Source organism: Rhinoderma darwinii, chromosome 3, assembly GCF_050947455.1.
Source record: "Rhinoderma darwinii isolate aRhiDar2 chromosome 3, aRhiDar2.hap1, whole genome shotgun sequence".
Classification (NCBI taxonomy): domain Eukaryota; kingdom Metazoa; phylum Chordata; class Amphibia; order Anura; family Rhinodermatidae; genus Rhinoderma; species Rhinoderma darwinii.
The window spans coordinates 37,430,797-37,447,186 of NC_134689.1; the positions used below are offsets into that span (position 1 = coordinate 37,430,797).

Below are 16,390 nucleotides of genomic sequence, written 5' to 3' on the forward strand. Positions count from 1 at the left end.
ACCAACATCTGTATTCTGCAGACGGTGCCAGGGAGAACAGCCATGGGGAATTTGATTTCCTTGCAATGTCACTTGCTTATAAAGATTAGAAATAAAGTATATTATGAAATAGTTGATAATGCAATTCCCTAATGTACAATTGCTAAACAGCAATTTTGCCAGCCCATGCTAATCACATTAGCATTTCAAGATTATATGAAATGGAAAAACTACCACTGCTTTGAGTCGTTCCTCAAATCACTAAAGTGAAGTAAAGTCAAACGAGAGTCGCATCTCAGGCACAAGGGTGCAATCTTAAAAAGGGATATGTAATCCTTTGACATTTATGTTGCCGGGAACATCCACCCGTTGCTGCAGAAACAGGAGAGAACTGACAGCACATATGCTCATCTCTCTCACTTAAAGGGGATGCTCTATGATAGATATTTATTTATCAGCCCCACTGATTACTAGAATGAGGGTCTTGAGCCCTCATTCCTCTTTACTGCTCTCTCTTCAGTGGAGGAAGAGCTTGAAGGGAGTGGAAGTCAAACATGAGCCCTGCGGCTCCATTCAAGGTCTATGAGGCTGATGGAAACATCTGCGCGATGTACTCAGCTGTGTGTCAGCCCTAGAAACTGAATAAAGCGGCACCGCACATGCTCGTCTGCTGCTCCTTTCAAAAGTTCTCTTCGGTAAGGTCGTGCAGTCAGAAGGAACGGGGGGGGGGGGGGGCAAGCTAGTTAAATTTGCTAGTTAAAGTCGAGCTTACCTGCAAACGCTGATGCTGCTGCAGAATCAACTGAAGCCTCTGGTGCCGATGTGGCCGTCACGATGCAGGACCTGTGAGTGACGTCACAGATCTGCACTGTCAGAAGCTGGGCGTTGTGAAGAGAAGTGGATGATACTTCTCCTCAGAGCGCCCAGCTAGTAAAAGTATTAAAAACGCCCCGATGTACGCACATAATACACGCCCACTTGGACTTTTACTTTTAAACACACCCACTTGGACTTTTGCAAGCCTCATTTGCATAACTACAAAAATGGTCATAACTTGGCCAAAAATGCTCGTTTTTTAAAAATAAAAACGTTACTGTAATCTACATTGCAGCGCCTATCTGTTGCAATAGCAGATAGGGGTTGCAAAATCTGGTGACAGAGCCTCTTTAAGGTCTTTCCCAGTCTGAAATGAGGTTCGTTAAGGTGGTTCTACATAGGCAGATACTGGCTGTGTTTACCACCTTTAAAACGAGCACTGTAACGACGATACAGCTTGTCGTTCTGCGCTCGTTCGCTCCGTTCAAATGTAGCAGTGATCGTTTAGGATGGGGACGAACGATCCTGACTAGCATCGTTCGTTCCCACGTTTAAAAGGGGAGATGAGCTGCAGACTAGCGGCTATTCTTTTGGATGCAGAAATGTTGCGATCAGCTGACGAAAGAACATTTACTCGTTAATTGGTTGATCTTTGCCCTGTTAACACAGGACAATGATCGGGAACGAGCATTCGTATGAACACTCATTTACCAGATCTTTGGCCAATGTAAGGCCCCATGCACACGACCATGCATTTGCATCCGCATACTATCAGCAAATTGCGGATAGTATAGGGCACATTATATCCTATAGGCCAATGCACACGAATGTGGTTTCCACGGTCCGTGCATTGCCCGGTGCCCAAAAAAAAAAAAAAAATAGGAAATGTCATTTTACGGACCACAATTGCGGTCCGGGCTCATTGAAGGCAATGACACACTGCAGCCTGTCCGTGCCGTAATCACGGACCGTGCACACAGCTGCAGTCGTGTGCATGAGGCCTAAGTCTTTCTTCAAACACACTGTGTGGCATTTTCCTATTTTGGCAAAATTCAAGTTTAACTAAAATTGTGCATGCGGTTTTGTGGCTTTTATTGCAAAAAGTGTGTTTTACTACCTGGATTTATATGTGGCGTTTTTCACATTGCAAATCATGTGATTAGAAGTTCATGTGCTGCAAAAATGTATTGTGCTGCATGATTTATTCTGAAAAAAAAAAAAAAAACCACAAAAAAACCAACAAACATTGACACACGCGTTTTTATTAAGAAAAAAAAAAACAACCTTTGGAGGTCTTAGGCTGGGTTCACAGCGAGTTTTTTGACGCGGAAACCGTGCCGCAAAACTCGACAAAAACTAGCCGAAAATGCCTCCCATTGATTTCAATGGGAGGCGGAGGCGGTTTTGTCCCACGAGCGGTAAAACTGTCTCGCGGGAGAAAAAAGGGACATGCCCTATCTTCGGACGTTTACGCCTCTGACCTCCCATTTACGTAAATGGGAGGCAGAGAAAGTGTATTTTGCAGCGTTTTATGCCTGCGGCGCTCAATGGCGGCAGGCGAAAAAACGCAGCGAAAATCGGCGTGCAGGTAAAGGAAAATCTGCCTCAAACTTCCAAACGGAATTTTGAGGCAGATTTTCCGCCTGCAAAAAACGCTGTGTGAACCCAGCCTAAGGAAGAACCCCAGATAACTGCTGGGGAAAAAAAAAACAAAAAAAAACAAAAACACGAAACCAACCCTTGCTGCGTTTTTTTTAAAAACGCCACGGAGCCAAAATACATAAGATAAGAGAAAAAGAACGCCACCTTAAAAACGCAATGCAGCTTATCGGTGCGGGGTCTGGGTGTCGGAACCCCCCCCCCCCCCCCGATCGTATAATGACGACCTATCCTGTCACGGACAACACCTTTAATAGAGGAGTGTCCTTCGTTCAGGACTTTCACCTATTATCCAGAGCAGATACGAAGAACGCCTCTCGCAATGTCCATGCATTACACAAATAGCCTGTCGATAACATTGGGAAGTCTGTAATGCTTAATTAACTATGTGGCGGCACTGCAGGGGAAACTAACTAAACTGACGGATTCACCCCACAAATTACAGCTGATTGCTAAGGGGAACCGCAGAAGGACACCCTGTAATATTCTTACGTTTGGGGTATCCTAACAAAAAGGCATTGTTTAAAGTGGACAACCTCTTTAAGATGTATTGTCCTTTTAGGACATCCTCAGCAAAAAGTTTCAAAAATGTCCTTGTCTTCCATTATTAGATCATTTAAAATTAGAACTGCACCTAGCTATGTCCTTCACTTGACTGGCAGCAGCTTGACGTGAATGGGGATAATATTTTCCCATCTTTAATTAAAACATGGTCTAAAAAAGATTTTATTTTAATGAGTTCCTAATACTATCACTAAGGCAGCTCCTTCATTTTAAAACATTTTCATACAACGTTCCAGAAAATGTTTCCCTTAATATTCTAAAAAATATGCAATTTAATTAGATGAGGTTATTAGTCCCATGTATTTGGGATGGTCCTAAAGAACAGTCACGGCAGAAGGTGTCCACTAAGTCACCCGTATTTTAGTTTGTTCAGGGTGCTGCTGTCAGATGGAATTGCGCGATAAAGGCCGGCGCAAGGACAGTATCTCCTATGGTCTTATGACTTCCTTTTCTTGATAGAATTTGGCTGACACTTTTAAAATGCTGTGAATAAGACGCAGCAAAGAGAATCAATAGAGATCCCCTCCTAGCACTTCTATGGTGCTGGCAGTTCAGTAGAACTGCAGTGGATCCAGGTGTTACATATAGAATACGGACAGGTAAACACAGGTAAAATACACCTGTCTGAATAAGACATTAGTGATCTTCCTATGAAGTTGGTCCAAGTAAAGTAATGTGTATTTTTGAGATAAGGATCTTAGATTGACATAAGCGATTACAGTCAGTGTATGGCCTCAGGAATATGTCTGGTCTATATAAAAGAAATGGGAAATAAAAGGATATGACTTTTTTTTTTTTTTTTTTTACTTCAATCGCATAATATACCCATCTAGACAAATCCCAGAACCCTGGTGGTCAACGCGCCCACAAATTTTCTGCTGGCGACCAACTTTATGGTCTTTTTTTCTATGAAGTTTATTAAATAAAGTGCTTGATGGGTCACAAAAAAAAATAAAAAAATATGAATGGGACGAGTTTTAATTGGCTCCTAAAGCCGAACTAATTTTGCCTACCAGTTTAACATACCATAACTAAAAGGAAAATTCTGAGCACAAGTCAGAAGATAAAGAGCTGGGACCCTCAATGATTTAGAGTATGGGCTTCTGCACTTGGCAATGTGCCAAAACGCTTTATATTATGGTTGGAGACTTCCAAAGATCATTATGTTTGATGGAGCAATTCTTAAGACAACTCGTTAGGTGTTAATGGCGCCTTGGTGATACTCAACACGCCACCACTCAACAAGTCGTGCCAGATATTCTGCTCAAAAGGATTCTGAAGTGTTGCAGCCCCTTTGTAATGGAAATTTAGTAGTGGACCTTTGTTCTGGAAAACAAGTCATTTCTTCAAGGCATATTCTCTCACCGATACTGCCACCTAGGTGCAGGCAACCAATGAAAACACAATCATTGGCCTCCTTATTGATCTAAGAGTGGAATAAGCTACAAAGCCATGTTCTTTTAGGTTTAACACGCATTGAATGACTTTACGTTTTTAATGTATCTTTATAATAAATTTGATAACCAGTGCACTGAGTATTTTTTTTTTTTTTATGTGCATTTCATCTTCCTTGACCTCGACTACTGACAATCAGTTAGTCCATTTGCAGTAAATCCCAGCATGCTTTGCCCTTAGGCAAGGTTAGCAAAGTATTAAATGTATCACATTAATGCACGTTGTGTCATCACTTCACCTACTTCAGAAAGATGGAAAATTATATTGAAGCTTTAAAACCTTACAATTCATAATCCAGCGCTGGGTCCTGACCACCATTTTCATCTCCCTGGCTGCCAGTATGTATGAATACTTATACCGGAGAACATTGCTGGACCTGCACAAGAGTGTACGGATAAGGTGCTGTCCACCACATGCCAGGACTTCTGTCCGCTGCAATTTTTTAGTTTTTTCATCCCCACCTTCCAAATGGCATCATTTTTTACATAGGGCGTGTCATATATCGGCTTGTTTTCTGTCGGACGAGCTGTATTTTTAATGTCACCATTTTGTGGTAAATATAATGTATTGAAAAACTTTTGTAAATTTTTTTTGTTGGTGGGGGGGGAAAAAACAATTTTGCCTTTTTTTTTTACAGAATCAGCTACTGAGCCCGTGCCATCACTGCACGGCCAGCAAAGACCTAACAGTCCAGCAGATTATAATCTGCAGAGTTTTCAGTATTAAAAGGGTTAGAGTACTCAGTGCACTTTTACTTTGATTGGTTTAACCCCTTAATGCACCGGGACGTGCCCATACGTCATGGTGCAGGGGTTGAAGTATGAGGCGGGCTCACGCTCTGAGACAACTCCTTACGCCGCGTGTGTCAGCTGTGTAATACAGCAGACACCTCGCACTAAACGGCCAGGAACAGAGGTCACTCTGATCCTGGCCGTTTAACCACTTAGATGCCACGATCAATAGCGACCGGGGAATCTATGCTGTTAGAAAGAGGTGGGCGGCCCCCTCCGACAGCTCATCGGGCCACCGCGACACTATCGCTTATACTGATGTGACAGAGCCTCTTTAAGCAGCATTTCCAGGAATTTTTACTTCGGAATGAATGAGTCTCGGCAGGGGTGCATAACCTGCGTCCTGCAATGCTGCTCTATACAGCTGCTAGCCAATGCAACACAGACATTTTTATCTGTGTACTTGGAGGTCTTAAAGACACGGCTGTGAAAAGATCTAGTAAAAACTGTTACGGCGCTATGACAAGTGCAAGCCTGAGATAGCGGTACATGACTAGTATTCTCTCTTTGGTACTCTTTCAATCCCTATGTTATACACCGCTACCTATGGGACACTGGGTATAATACAATGTAATAGTTCTCACATACTTTCACTTTAAAGGGGCATTCCCATTTGAGACATTTATGGCATACTGTGGCCCTCATACCAGAAAAGAATGTGCACCCTCTAAGGGGTTTGTCAGTGGGTCTTAATGAGTCTAAAGGCTCGAGCTTCAATGAGCTTTAAGCAATTAGTGTGGATGCACACGTTGCAGATTTTGTTGTAGAAATTTCTGCGAATAAACATCAGTTCCATTGATCTGAATGGAACTTGCAGACATCCATGTGCTTGCTTCAGAAACAAACGCATTCAGATGAGTGGAACAAATCTTCAGTCGCAGAAATTTCTGCAATAAAATCCGCCAGGGATTGTCCAGGATTAGAAAAACATGGTTGCAGTCTTCCAAAAAACAACAACCCGTGCACAAGGCTGTGTATGGTATTGCAGCTCAGCCCTATTCACTTCAACGGAGTGGAGCAGCAATAACAGATACAACTCATGGTGCAAACCTCTTAATCAGGTAACAGAAACTACAGGAGTCTCCGTTATCCGATGAAAGAGTTCACACATTGAAACGTGTTATAAGCTTTGAGACTAATAAAGAATTGTATCCTTTTAACCCGGACCTCCATCGTGGGCTGCCCCTGCACTCCACTGCTTTTTCATGCATCAACTGTGATCTTCAATAAGCCGGATCGGATCCCGCAGGCCTATCCATGGACCCCTGAGGCGTAAAATCTACATGCGATTTGGTGGTCAATGGAAACCAAAATCTTCAACCAATTGAGGGCTGGAATCCAAAGTCACCCCGAAAATTAAAGTTAAAAAAAAATTAAATTTTTTAAATCACAGGCAGATCCAATTTGCGGGAATTTCATCACAGCAACTCATAATGTGACTCCGAAGTGTGTATCGCGATCCCCCACGTGTCTGTATGCCCTCCTGACAACATCTGAGCACGCTCCTAATGAGACAGAGGACGGTGTCTTGGGGATCTCCTCCCAGACTTGGATCAGGGAATCCGTGAACTCCTGGACAGTCTGCAGCGCTACTTGGTGGCGTCAGATGCACTGATTCATAATGACCCAGAGGATCTCAATAGGATTCAGGTATGGGAACAGTGAAGGCCATTGATTGGCATTAATGCCTTCGTCATCCATTAACTGCCTACACACTCGGGTCACATGAGGCCGGGCATTGTCCAGCACCAGGAGGAACCCAGGGCCAACTGCACCACGTAAAGTCTGACAAGGACTCTCAGAGTGTGGTCAGAAACATGCACACCAGTCGCCTGCTGGAGTTCATTTTGTAGGGCTCTGGGAGTGCTCCCCTTAACCTTCTTTGCACAAAGGAGCAGATACTGGTCTCCTGGTGTGTCGATGCCCTTTTACGGCCCTATATGGGTCTCCTCGTGTAACAGCCCGTGTTCTGGAATCTGCTCTTGAAACAGTGCCGGGAACACCGTAAACCCTCTTGCGACGGCATGTATACATGTGCCATCCTGGAGGAGAGGGACTACCTGAAAGGACTGCAGCTACCGCCTCATGCTACCAGTAGTGACAAGGACACAAACTAGAGAAGAATCACTCAGGAAGGATAAGGAGAGAGGAATGATCTGTGGCCTGTCCAGTGCACTTGCTCTCACTTGCACCAAAGCAGGTGAAATTGATTCACAATCGTCTAAGCTTTCTAACTGGACAGATTGATATCTCTGAAGTTTAACTGACTTGGTGTTATAATATGATGCTTAAAGGGGTGTTCCTATGAGACATTTATGACATATACTTCAGATAGATAGATGGGTGTCCCACCAATAAACCCTGTTCAGCCGCTCTGTGTTGCGGCTGAACCAGGTGAATTCCGACCATAAAAAAAAGGTTATATGGCCGTGAGTTACAAAAACAGCGTAGCTCGCTGAGCTACGCTGTTTCCGTAATTCCCATAGAACTGAACGGCAGTTACGGAAATGGCGTAGCTCGTATGCTACGCTGTTTTTCGTAACTTCAGGCCATATAGCGAGGAAGTGGCCGGGAGGCAGCGAGAGCAGAGTGGTAGAACGGGGTTTAGGGTGCCCCCGTTCTGGAGATAGCTGCGGGTCCCAGAGGTGGGACCCGCACCTATCTGACATTTATGACATATCCTGTGGATATGTCATAAATGTCCTTCAAGGGACAACCCCTTTAAGTGCTCACTTAATTTTTTTGAGCAAGGTACATACACATCCACTGTGCAGGCGTACTGTCTTTGATGGCGTTCTGACTATGTATTTTTTTTTTCCCGTTTATTTATATATTACATAGTTAGAAAATTATTGCTCCAAACATAGAAAACTAGCATTTTGGTGACAGATTCACGTTAATGTGGAACAATCCTGTAACTAGCTTATTGAAGGGAGATTCTGATAACAAAAAGGGACTGTCCAGAGCAGTCAATCCTTGTAAGACCTAGCATTTTGCACAATAATTCAGGACTATACATAGCAGTTTCCAGTGCACTTACCCTCCCATCTCAGACTGGGGAGTGGTCTTTGTAATGACAATGGTTTTCCCCAACTTGGACTCCAGGTCCACCTTGTAGTCTCTGTGCCTGAGCAGCTCTCTTTTGACCGGGGGCTGTAGAGGTTTGCCTACAAATAAAAGACAAATTTCATGAAAAGTTACGAACACAAATAACATTTTAATCCTACATGGTCTATTAAATGTACAAATTTATTAGGCCAAATTTTTTTAACTTCAGTCAGAAAACACGAATTGTTTATCATTAATTTTCATGTCATTTATATATTAATCCATATCTGGGGAAGACACTCATAAAAGCCAGTCTACACTTCATCTAGTAATTCACAGGTTCCGAACGTTGCGTTGAGAGCCTCCGTAAGGGGTTCCGCCGGCCGTGCTGGTATTTTTGTCAACTAAATATTGGAACCAGCCAAAACTTATTAAACTCAATGGGGTTCGTTTGTGTCAGTTAGAATTCTTTAAATATTAAATCGCCATAGTTTGTTATAAAAGAAGTCATGACGCTAGTGTGAACTCCAGAAACAAGAGGATTCCAGACCCAATCCGGAAAAGTCTCCACTAAAATTAATTGAAGTTAAAGGGGTTGTTTCTCTAAGTGAACACTTTAAAAAAAAAAAAAAAAAAAAAAAAAAGGGGCTGATCAGTCAGGAGAAATGAATGGCCATCCATGTAATATATGGACACGCTGGGTCTTACAGAGAGGCTCTCAGTTCCAGCTCAGTCGTAAATGTCCTAACAGGGCACATGAATACAGGTTGTTTTTATGGGACAATCTGAAAACATACAGAACAAGAGTTCTCCCATTCTTATGACATTCCACAAATATCAATTTTGGGAAAACCCCTTTGAATAGGTGTTGTTATAGGCAAAGGCCCATTAAAGGGAAGGTTCACCATTAAACATCTTTTGATATGTCATTGAGACATGTCCAACGATGTCATCACTGAGGGCGAGCGCCTTGTGAACGAAGGGGCTGCTGCGCTCCTTCGAGAGTCATGCCCTCTCATTGACCTTTTTTTTTTCCTTTCTTTTTCTAGATACCCTCTTACCCATAGCCGGCACCTTCCATCACTCAATGAACGGTCCTCAAATGCATGTGTATATTACATATCCAAAAATAGTCAAAATCAGATTTGCAGCAATAAAAGCACGATGACACAAACACTAGATTGTAAAATACTACAAACCATCTTTCTTCTCTCTCTCTTCCGTGATCCGTTTCTGTGCAAGTTTTTCATAGTCATCCTTATCCCACTTTCGACGAAAATCTGTGTTCTTTGACTGAAAAAAAGTCAAAAGATACATTTTAAAGAAATCGGTAAAATAGTCATGCAAATCATTTTCTTTATTGATCGAGATTTAACATGAGGTCGGCTCATTTAAGTGCAAATTCTCAAAGAACATTTCAATCATTAGGGTCGTGTCAGATGGGCGTTTTAGCCACCACACAAATGGATGGCACTTAAAGGATTTTTCTTGTGCAAGAATTCCATGTAAGAACAAGCAATGCATGGAAACAACACAACTGGCCAATGTACCTTATAGCACCTTGCTACATAGATATTAAAACTACTTGTCCATGGACCTTGTACTTAAAGCGGTTGTCCCAAGATTGAACGTTATCCCCTAACCAGAGGATAGGTGATAACATGCTGATTGCTGGGGGTCTGACCACTGGGACCCCCATTGATCATGAAAATGGGGGTCCGATTCTTCCGAATGAAGACTGCGTCCTGCTGCTCCATTCACTCCCTATGAGACTGCCGGAGATAGCCAAGCACTGTACTTGGCTATCTCCGGCAGTCTCAGAGTGTCAATGGAGGAGCAGGGTGCACGCTCGACCTGCCGCTCCATTCATTCAGAACAATGGGACCCCCATTTTCATGATCAATGGGGGTGCCAGTGGTCAGACCCCCACCAATCAGAATGTTATCACCTATCCTGTGGTTAGGGGATAACATTTAATCTTGGGACAACCCTCTAAACCCTGGATTGGGTGCCCTAATGGGGCAGGTATGTGACATTTGAACTGCTCAATGGAACAGTGATGACATTTATGAACACAGGGAAGTTATTGGAATAAAAATGTATTGCTCTGATAATTTTAAGTCCAGTAAAATTAAGCTTTTTTTGCTTACAATGGCAATCCCACAATTTTTTCTGCCCTCTGAGGATCTTCTCATCAGGAAACTACACAGAGAAAGAATTAATAAAGATATGGGAGATTGGTAAATCATCTATTCTGATAGAATTAAAACACTCATGGACTGAAATAGGTTTAAAAAAAAAAAATCAGTGCGCGACATTTTTTACACATGCCCTATTAAAAGCGAGCCAGAGGGTGCAACAGGCAACAAAAAACGCCAGGTGCCATTTTATATGGTTCCACTAGGCGAATCAGCTGAGCAATTACCATACCATGAGTGATGGAAGGCTCAGAAAGTGCACCAACTGGTGGGTTTTTCGTGGGGCATTTGTTAAATTCACTCTGTTCAAGAAGACTGTCCCGATTTTCTCACCATATTTATTGATATTTTATTTTTATATTTTGTGGTGCTTTGCTCAAGTATTTTAACAGGGGCTTGATTTTCTGATTTGCTATTGATAGATTCTATCAATGTCCACTAAGGCGAATTTTCCATCTGGGTCGCCCCTTTAAGGGCCTGTTGAGGGTTTTACAGTGCCTTATAGGGAAATTATATTTATAATATGCCACTGTCCTTTTATGTATAAAGACCTTGTGACCCGGGACTACTCTTTGGCAATATAGACCCTCTAACTGTATGTATACACTGGGACTTAATTTTTTTCAATACAAATAATGTTTTAGAGGTTCTGTCAGACATTGATGGCTAATCGATACTCGACCTCTCTGAACCCTACTGATCCCTAGAATGAAGTGGAATCTAACACTTTATTGGAAATGCAGCCTTTTCATTCTGGGCATTCAAGAGGGACTAATAGATACGTGACCAATTTTTATGATGGGAAACCTATCGAGCCTAAAGGAGTGTTTACACGGCATATGTTTGAGGCAGAAAAATGAAATAAAAGAGAACACGGTCTCAGAATCGAGGCATTTTTGCGGCTGATTTTGTGTTTGCAGGCGTATGTTTGAGTCAGAATGGAAAATCAGTTTCAAACGCAGCTCAAGATGTGACATGACAAAAAAAATTGCATCATATGAAGTACACAGCATATTTCCCATTGAAATGAATGGGAAATTGTGGGCAAGCACATTTTAAAAGGCTATGTTAACACGATGAGTATATGGCGCATATTTCGGCACGTTTTATGCATCAAAACTCATGTAAAAAAAACGCTTGATTAAGCTTTCCATTTAAACCAATGCAAAAGCGCACGGATATTACATACAACGCAAAAAGCACACACAAAACAAGCGGAAAATGCCTAAAACGCCTGTATTTTAAAAAGTGCTTCACAAGAAACGCTAGCTTGACACTTTTACACAGGGTTTTTTTTAGCGCCGTGTGAACATGCCCTTAGTCTACTTTGGAGCGCAATATGAATGAACGTTTTACGCTCCGAAATATACCTGAGTATGTGAATATACTCTTAGCCTTCTATTTATCAGTTTATTTTGGCACTGTATCCTTTAGGCTGGATTCACACGAGCACATTAACGTCCGTAATGGACGGAACGTATTTCGGCCGCAAGTCCCACACCGAACACAGTGCAGGGAGCCGGGCTCCTAGCATCATAGTTATGTACGACGCTAGGAGTCCCTGCCTCGCTGCGGGACAACTGTCCCGTACTGTAATCATGTTTTCAGTACGGGACAGTAGTTCCACGGAGACTCAGGGACTCCTAGCGTCGTACATAACTATGATGCTAGGAGCCCGGCTCCCTGCAGTGTGTTCGGTCCGGGACTTGCGGCCGAAATACGTTCCGTTATTTACGGACTGAACATGATCGTGTGAATTCAGCCTTACCCTACTAAAGAACAGAAGGTAGGACGTGAGCGGACGCCTGTCTGAAGCCGGCCTTGGGGAAAGCTCCCATGAACATTGAGTTACTGAGCTGTAAGTAATCTAGCCTCTCGTATTCAGGTACTGAAGGGGTTCCCAGTTAAGAAGAAAGGGGGTATCCCAAATAGAAACCTTTATCTCTTAAATAGGTGATAAATGAAAGATCGGTAGAGGTCCGATCACTGAGGCCCCCAATCAGTTTGCACGGAGTGGCAGTTTCGACCACACAAACTACTCGAGTTCCAGAAACAGCCGAGGGCAGCGCTCTTCGGTCTCGCTGATAGAGGAGGGTCCTGAGCAGGGGAACCCCTCTCTGATGTCCATACAGGTCCTTATTACAGAGCTGTAAATACTCCGTGTCTCGTCTCCTCTAGAAACCGTGCTCTTACAGGAGAATCCCTCCATACTACAGCAAGCAATGAAACACGCCACAATTTCCCATATATATTCTATATAAATCTGTGAGGAAAAAAAAACTTCTATGTGTCTCCATTTAAAATAACAGGTAAAGCATAAACCCATAGCAGGCAATGGGATTATTACAGACCTGTACATTATGGATCAGATATACAGCTGTGTGCATGCTGGATCAGAGATGGAAGTATCATTATTAAGATACAATAAGTAACAATAATCTTTGCGTCTGGAATTAAAACTATGTATTTTACAAAACGTATCCTAGCAACGACTGTAGCGTTTAGTATTGCGAGACGAAACCGCGTAGGGCAATGCAAAGATAAATATTTCCCTCACGTGCCGGACGGAAAATCTGCTCTAATCCCATTCCAAATAAACAACCAAAAAAAAATATTGCAGAACTAATCGGATTGGGGGAGATTCTTCATGTCTATGACCAGTTTATAGAGGTGTAATACCCCTTTAATACGCTCGGGAACTAATATTCACTTAACTTTGAGTCATAACTTGTGCTATAGGGAAATTGTTTGTGTATATCTGTATCAATTAATTGGTTTATTACCAGGTTACCCCAGAACAGCAGCAGTATATACTGTGACTTGTAGTCCCACAGCAGCAAGTGTGTCTAAAAGTCTAAATGTAGTAGGAAGTCAATGAGCAGCCCCCCTGCGCTCATACAAAGTAAATCATTGGTCACTAAAATATCCAGAAAGCAAAGGGGGCGCTCTCCACAGGGAACCAGAGTCCTGAAAACCGGGCGAGAACCGGCATCAATCACCAACAAATAGCAAGAACGAAAGCGCTTCCGAAATCACTCACCCCACTTCCTGACGCCATCTTGCACCCTAGTAGCCGACTGTCGCGCTGAATGACGTCATGCGAAACGATAGCTCCCTGCAGTCACCATGACCACGGCTTCAGCTCCGCCCACTCAGCCAGAGATTCAGCAGGGGGAGGAGCCTGTAAACATTGATACACTTCTGATATACATGATATACTTCTCAAAAAGACATAACGCGGTTATCCGGTATGTGATATGCGATAAAATATATAATGTAAACACCGAACGTACAATATAATAATAAACAAGAAATGGGTGGCATTACCGGATATCCATCTAGAGACACCACGCGCCATATTTATTATGGGCATTCGACACCTTTAAAATCAATAAACGTGGTCGTTTTTTAAAATCAAAGATAACTGTACGTCTAAACTCCAAGAGTGCTGCATATTAAAAGTGCTGAGCTGTTAATATTATGTCATTACGAGAAGTGTACGGAGTCAGAGCAGCGCTGTTCCATGACGTCACTAGCTCGGGCAGCACCATAGAGTCGAACAAGAGGCTAGACAAGTCATCCTTACCGCTGGAGGTGACAGATTCACATGGAATATGTGTTGGAGGAGCTGAGGACGTTACAGGTCTAGACTTTAGGCATGAATGAATATCAGGTCAGCAGTCCTTAACCCTTTATTCATTTCCACATAAAGACACGTGTTTAGTATATAAATTAGTGAGCAGTGCAGCAGATCAATTTATTCTCTCAAAATAATTTATTTTATGCAACTTGGAATAGTAGTATGTATGTATGTATGTATGTATGTATGTATGTATGTATGTATGTGTGTGTTCTTAGGACATATCTGGGGCTAATAGGAATTATTCTAAGTAATAGGGCCCGGGCACGTTGCTCCTTGTGCGGTTGCCTCATCCGCCGTACCGCCCAGCGTGCGTCGTCTCCCCACTTCGATGTCTGACCGGATGGGAGCGTGGAATTGGAGGGACACTTTAATCTCGCAGTCAGGATTATATTGCGGAGTGACCGTTTATAGTTCTCTAATAAATAATTGCATCTTTACTAAGCGATGAGCCCGCTCGTCCATTTATCTGCTCTTACAGCTTCATGGCAGTGTTTGCGTCACTTTGTCCTGTGATTTTATTTATTATTATTTTTTTTAGATCTTTGCACAAACCGTCGTGATAGGAGGAATAAAAGGTAACCTACCCTGAGCTGAAAAATGAACGATTCTTAGAAATCGTAGCGTCCTCGACCATATTAATCATGGCAGCTATAAAAGGTTTATCGTCGTCGTCCTGCTGGAGAATCCTGGGTGCCCGGAGGACTTCACTTTGTACATATACGAGTTGTTTATTAGGAACCATTCCCAATTGTCAGGTAAGCGGTTATCACAAGAAAGCCGTGCAGATACAATTTGTTTTAACAAGTCAAGCTTAAAGGGGTTGCACAGGATTCGGAAAACATGGCGGCTTTCTTCCCGACCTGTCTACGGGAGGTATTGCAGCTCAACCACTTTCACTTCAATGGAGCTGAGCTGCAATACCAGAGGCAACCCATGGCCAGGTGTAGCGCTCTTTATGGAAAAAGGCAGCCCTATTTTTCTAATCCTGCGTGACCTTTTTAACCCCTTAGTGACAAATAATGTACATCAGGACTGGGGGGGGGGCAGAAGTATGGATTAGGAGCTGAGCCCGCTCCACATGCTGTGGGTATCATCCGTGTATTATAGGTGACCCCTCGCTCTAACAGCCGGGACTGGAGTAAAGCTGTGTATTCACTTAGATGTCGCTATCCGTAGCAACCACGGCATGTAAGCTGTTAGTGAGAAGTGGAGGGTCTCATGATCATTCATCATCCTATTGCCCTTTCACCCCCCGCGATATGATAGCAGGGTGCTGATGGGTTGTCATGGCTAGTGAAGGCCCCCAGGTCTGGAAGCTTGGTCCTTCAGAGGCAGGGCTTAATAGGAGACCAGTAAAACGACAATACACTGTAATACCTAAATACATTGTATGGCTTTGTTCACAAAGTGCTGATTTGGTGCAGATTTTTCATGTATTTTTTTTTAAGCTAAAACAAGAAATGGAATCTAAATAGAAAATATAAAATAGTTTTTGTACGGAGAACATTGTAATCAGTCAGCCAGTTCCTCCAGAGGGAGCTCCACTCTTTGCATTGAGTCTCTGCTCTGGCTAATACGGAGGGGTCCATAAGAAGTGTATAAAGAAGACCTGCATTTTTTAAAAGGCCCTTAACCCCTTAAGGACGCAGCCTAGTTTGGGCCTTAAGGCTCAGAGCCCATTTTTCAAATCTGACATATTTCACTTTATGTGGTAATAACGTCGGAATGCTTAAACCTATCCAAGCGATTCTGAGATTGTTTTCTCGTGACACTTTGGGCTTCATGTTCGTGGTAAAATTTGGTCGATATATTCAGTCTTTATTTGTGAAAAATTGCAAAATTTAGAGAAAATTTACAAAAAATAGCATTTTTCAGAATTTAAATGCATCTGCTTGAAAAACAGACGGTTATACCACCCAAAATAGTCACTAGTTCACATTTCCCATATGTCTACTTTAGATTGGCATCGTTTTTTGAACATTATTTTATTTTTCTTGGACGTTACAACGTTTAGAACATAAACAGCAATTTCTCATATTCTTAAGAAAATTTCAAAAGCCTTTTTTTGAAGGTGCCAGTTCAGTTCTGAAGTGGATTTGTGGGGCCTATGTATTAGAAACCCCCATAAAACACCCCATTTTAAAAACTAGACCCCTCAAAGTATTCAAAACAGCATATAGAAAGTTTTTTAACCCTTCAGGCATTTCACAGGAATTAAAGCAAAGTGGAAATGAAAT

At 42.5% G+C, this 16,390-nt stretch overlaps 2 protein-coding genes across 3 annotated transcripts in view; one reads left to right on the forward strand and one right to left on the reverse strand.

Annotated features, from left to right (window-relative positions):
* ZMAT2 (zinc finger matrin-type 2) overlaps positions 1-13,666 on the reverse strand; it is a 38,149-nt gene extending 24,483 nt beyond the window's left edge. The window contains exons 1-3 of the mRNA XM_075856271.1: positions 13,551-13,666; positions 9,512-9,605; positions 8,305-8,431 (exon numbers count right to left, since the gene is read on the reverse strand). Of these exons, the coding sequence (XP_075712386.1) occupies positions 8,305-8,431; positions 9,512-9,605; positions 13,551-13,568 (239 nt within the window). The 5' untranslated portion in view covers positions 13,569-13,666. The remainder of the gene's footprint in view (positions 1-8,304; positions 8,432-9,511; positions 9,606-13,550) is intronic.
* A 389-nt stretch (positions 13,667-14,055) lies between these two features.
* LOC142748896 (histidine--tRNA ligase, cytoplasmic-like) overlaps positions 14,056-16,390 on the forward strand; it is a 73,217-nt gene continuing 70,882 nt past the window's right edge. For both annotated transcript variants that reach the window (XM_075856272.1, XM_075856273.1), the window contains exons 1-2: positions 14,056-14,183; positions 14,692-14,908. In XM_075856272.1, the coding sequence (XP_075712387.1) occupies positions 14,795-14,908 (114 nt within the window). In that variant the 5' untranslated portion in view covers positions 14,056-14,183; positions 14,692-14,794. The remainder of the gene's footprint in view (positions 14,184-14,691; positions 14,909-16,390) is intronic.